Source organism: Octopus bimaculoides, chromosome 1 (genome assembly GCF_001194135.2).
Source record: "Octopus bimaculoides isolate UCB-OBI-ISO-001 chromosome 1, ASM119413v2, whole genome shotgun sequence".
NCBI classification, from domain to species: Eukaryota; Metazoa; Mollusca; class Cephalopoda; order Octopoda; family Octopodidae; genus Octopus; species Octopus bimaculoides.
In genome coordinates, this window is record NC_068981.1 from 5,986,730 (window position 1) to 5,989,736 (window position 3,007).

Below are 3,007 nucleotides of genomic sequence, written 5' to 3' on the forward strand. Positions count from 1 at the left end.
TTTATAACATAACTAGAAGAAACATTTAACCTAATAATGGCTTCGAATTTTGGCACAAGGCCAGCAATTTGGTGGGGGAGGGGAGGGGGAAAGTCAATTACATCAACCCCAATAGTCAACTGGTACTTATTTTACCGACCCTGAAAGGATGAAAGGCAAAGTAAACTTCAGTTGAATTTGAACTTGGAATGTAAAGATGAACAAAATGCTTCTGAGGATTTTGCTCAGTGTGCTAACAATGCTGCCAGCTCTCCGCCCTAATGAATTTAAATATATTCATGTGCTTGTGGCATGTATACAGCACCAAGACCATTCTGCTGAGTGGTTGGCATTTGGAAGGGCATCCAGCTGTAAAAACCTTGCCAAAACTGACCCTTCCTGGGCTTGTGCCACATAAAAAGCACTGAGTCCATTCTGCTGGGTGGTTGGTATTAAGAAGAGCATCCAGCTGTAAAAATCCTGCGAAAACAGTCACAGAAGTCTGGTGCAGGCTTCTGCCTGGTTGACTCTTGTGAAACTGTCCCACCCATGCCAGCATGGAAGGTGGAAGTTAAACAATGACGATGATGATTCATGTACATTTACTGCCTTAAATTTGGACGAAATGTCGCTAAGCATTTTGCACATTGTGCTTAAACATTTAACCTAATACTAATCAAAACCTTAATAAATGAAGTTGCACTCTAAATATGAAATATTTAGTATTTCTTCTGGCCTGGGTTTTTTTTTTTTTTTCTGTTTGGAGAATCACAGTGGATCGTCATCATTTAACATCCGTGTTCCGTGCTAGCATGGAACATGGAGGTTTTTCACAGGAGACTAGAAACAACACTGTTTGTATAATGGTGATACTCGTTTTACAACCATTACAATGTTCAGACAAGGATGCACATAAACACACACACACACACATGCCATGGGCTTGTATACTTCCAAACTTGACAGTCAGATGACAGATAACACTAGCTATCTAATAAAACAGTCTGTAGACTCACCTGTAACTGCATGATTCGGCTAGCAGGCATGTTAAATTCCAGTGATGTTCTACCATACTCAAAGTTATCTCTAACAACAGAGAGCTTCAATATGAGGGGCCCATACTCTAGTCGAGTAATAGTTGTAAATATCTGAATCACTTGATTGGGACGAATCTTACGAGGAACAGCAATTAAATAAGTCCTGAAAAAGATACACAAAACAATGTTTAATATAGGTAGATCATCATTACTTGGAGGAAACAAAGAGTAAATTTATTGGAAGAGGTGCTGGTGCCATGTGAAAAGACACTGGTGATGGTGCCATGTAAAAAAAGGGACCGATGATGGTCCTGCAAAAAAAGCACCGGTGATGGTCCCACGTAATGAGCATTGGTGATGGTTTTGCATAAAATGCACTGGTAATACTCCCAAATAAAAAGTGCCTTTGCTGGGACCACGTAAAAAGCACTGGGAATGGTGCCACACAAAAAGCACTGGTGATGGTGCCACATAAATTAGTGCTGATATCAGGTAAAAGCACCCAGTACACTCTGTAAAGTGGTTGGTGTTAAGAAGGACATCCAGCCATAGAAACCATGTGAAAACAGACTATGGAACCTGGTGTAGCTTCTGGCCTTGCCAGTTTTGTGTCAAGCTGTCCAACCCATGCCAGCAGGGAAAACGGACGTTAAATGCTGCTGATGGTGATGAGGTGAGGGAGAAGAGTCATTTGGGGAGGATGAGGATAAGAGACAAAAGTAACAAAGTTAATTAGCAAAGAAAGAGTTAATTAACTGGGAGAGCTGAAGGCAGAAGAGCTAATTAGGAGAAGTGGGATAGAAGAACTAATTAGAAGGCAGAAAAGATAATTAGCCAAAAGTGAGAGTAAGAGAATCAATTAATAGGGAGAGGTGTGGAAGAAAAGTCAAGTTGACCCCAATATGTAACTGGTACTGTTTTTTAGTGACAGGAAAGTGAAAAGGCACAGGTAACACTAATGGGATTTAAATTCAGAGCAGAGAAGTATGTAACCAAATACCACAGGACAATGATGATGATGATGATCCACCAATCCTGCTAGTCTGATAAATAATTTCAAAACGTTTTGCTAGTTTAGACACATCTAAAATAGAACATGAAAAATAAATGCTGTAAAATTGTGTGGAATTCTAATGCCATCTCTGCTGTGAAGCATATAGCTTATGTTAAGCACTACACCAAGGTGACATTGCAACTTTAGACCATCCAAATTAGTAGCCTTAAACTAAGCAGCTACAACAATATAGTAATGACCCATCAACAAGAATCACAGTCCACACAGTATTCAGTGGGTCATACAGGGTGTTCAAAAAGTCTCTCTGCAGTTAATTTATTAATCCAGTGCATGAGCAACTTGGTTATCAGTGTGTGGGTGGCTGGGTGTCAGCCATTGTCCTCAGTCATTGTCTACCCTCCAGCGTGTCGACATACTAACCATTGAAGAACGTAAGTTTTTAGTTGAATGGGTGTTTCAAGCTGGAAACAAATAGACAGATACTGTGAAACAGAAGTTCAGTGAAACTTTTCCAGATACTGTTGTTCCACATCATGACACTGTGCGGGATTTGATAAGAAAATTTAGAAACACAGGCTCAGTGGAAGACGCAGCAAGAAGCAGTAGGCCTACTTTTCTTTCAGATGCAACACTCTCCAATATTTCTGATAAACTGTTGGCAAGCCCATCAAAGACCTTACGCAAATTGTCACAAGAAACGGAAATCAGCCTAGGAAGTGCTCACATGGCAGTAAAAGAGAAATTAAATTTTATGTATTGAAAATGAAGGACAACACTTTCAACACCTCTTATAAAGTTTTTTAAAGTCTTGTAAAGTTTAATATATTCTTTTGTAGTCTTATAACATCTTATAAATATTTATTTTGCAATAAAATACTGTGGAGAGACTTTTTGAATACCCTGTATTACATTACAAATTTCACACATAAAAATAAGGAATGAAGTTATAACTTCATCTGCAGGATTCGGGCATTGC

General features: G+C 39.2%; 1 protein-coding gene across 1 annotated transcript in view; it reads right to left on the bottom strand.

The window, feature by feature from the left end:
• Nucleotides 1-947: 947 nt before the first annotated feature.
• Nucleotides 948-3,007, bottom strand: part of LOC128251152 (uncharacterized) — a 12,817-nt gene continuing 10,757 nt past the window's right edge. Inside the window, exon 3 of the mRNA XM_052977656.1 lies at nt 948-1,179. Within this exon, the coding sequence (XP_052833616.1) occupies nt 963-1,179 (217 nt within the window). The 3' untranslated portion in view covers nt 948-962. The remainder of the gene's footprint in view (nt 1,180-3,007) is intronic.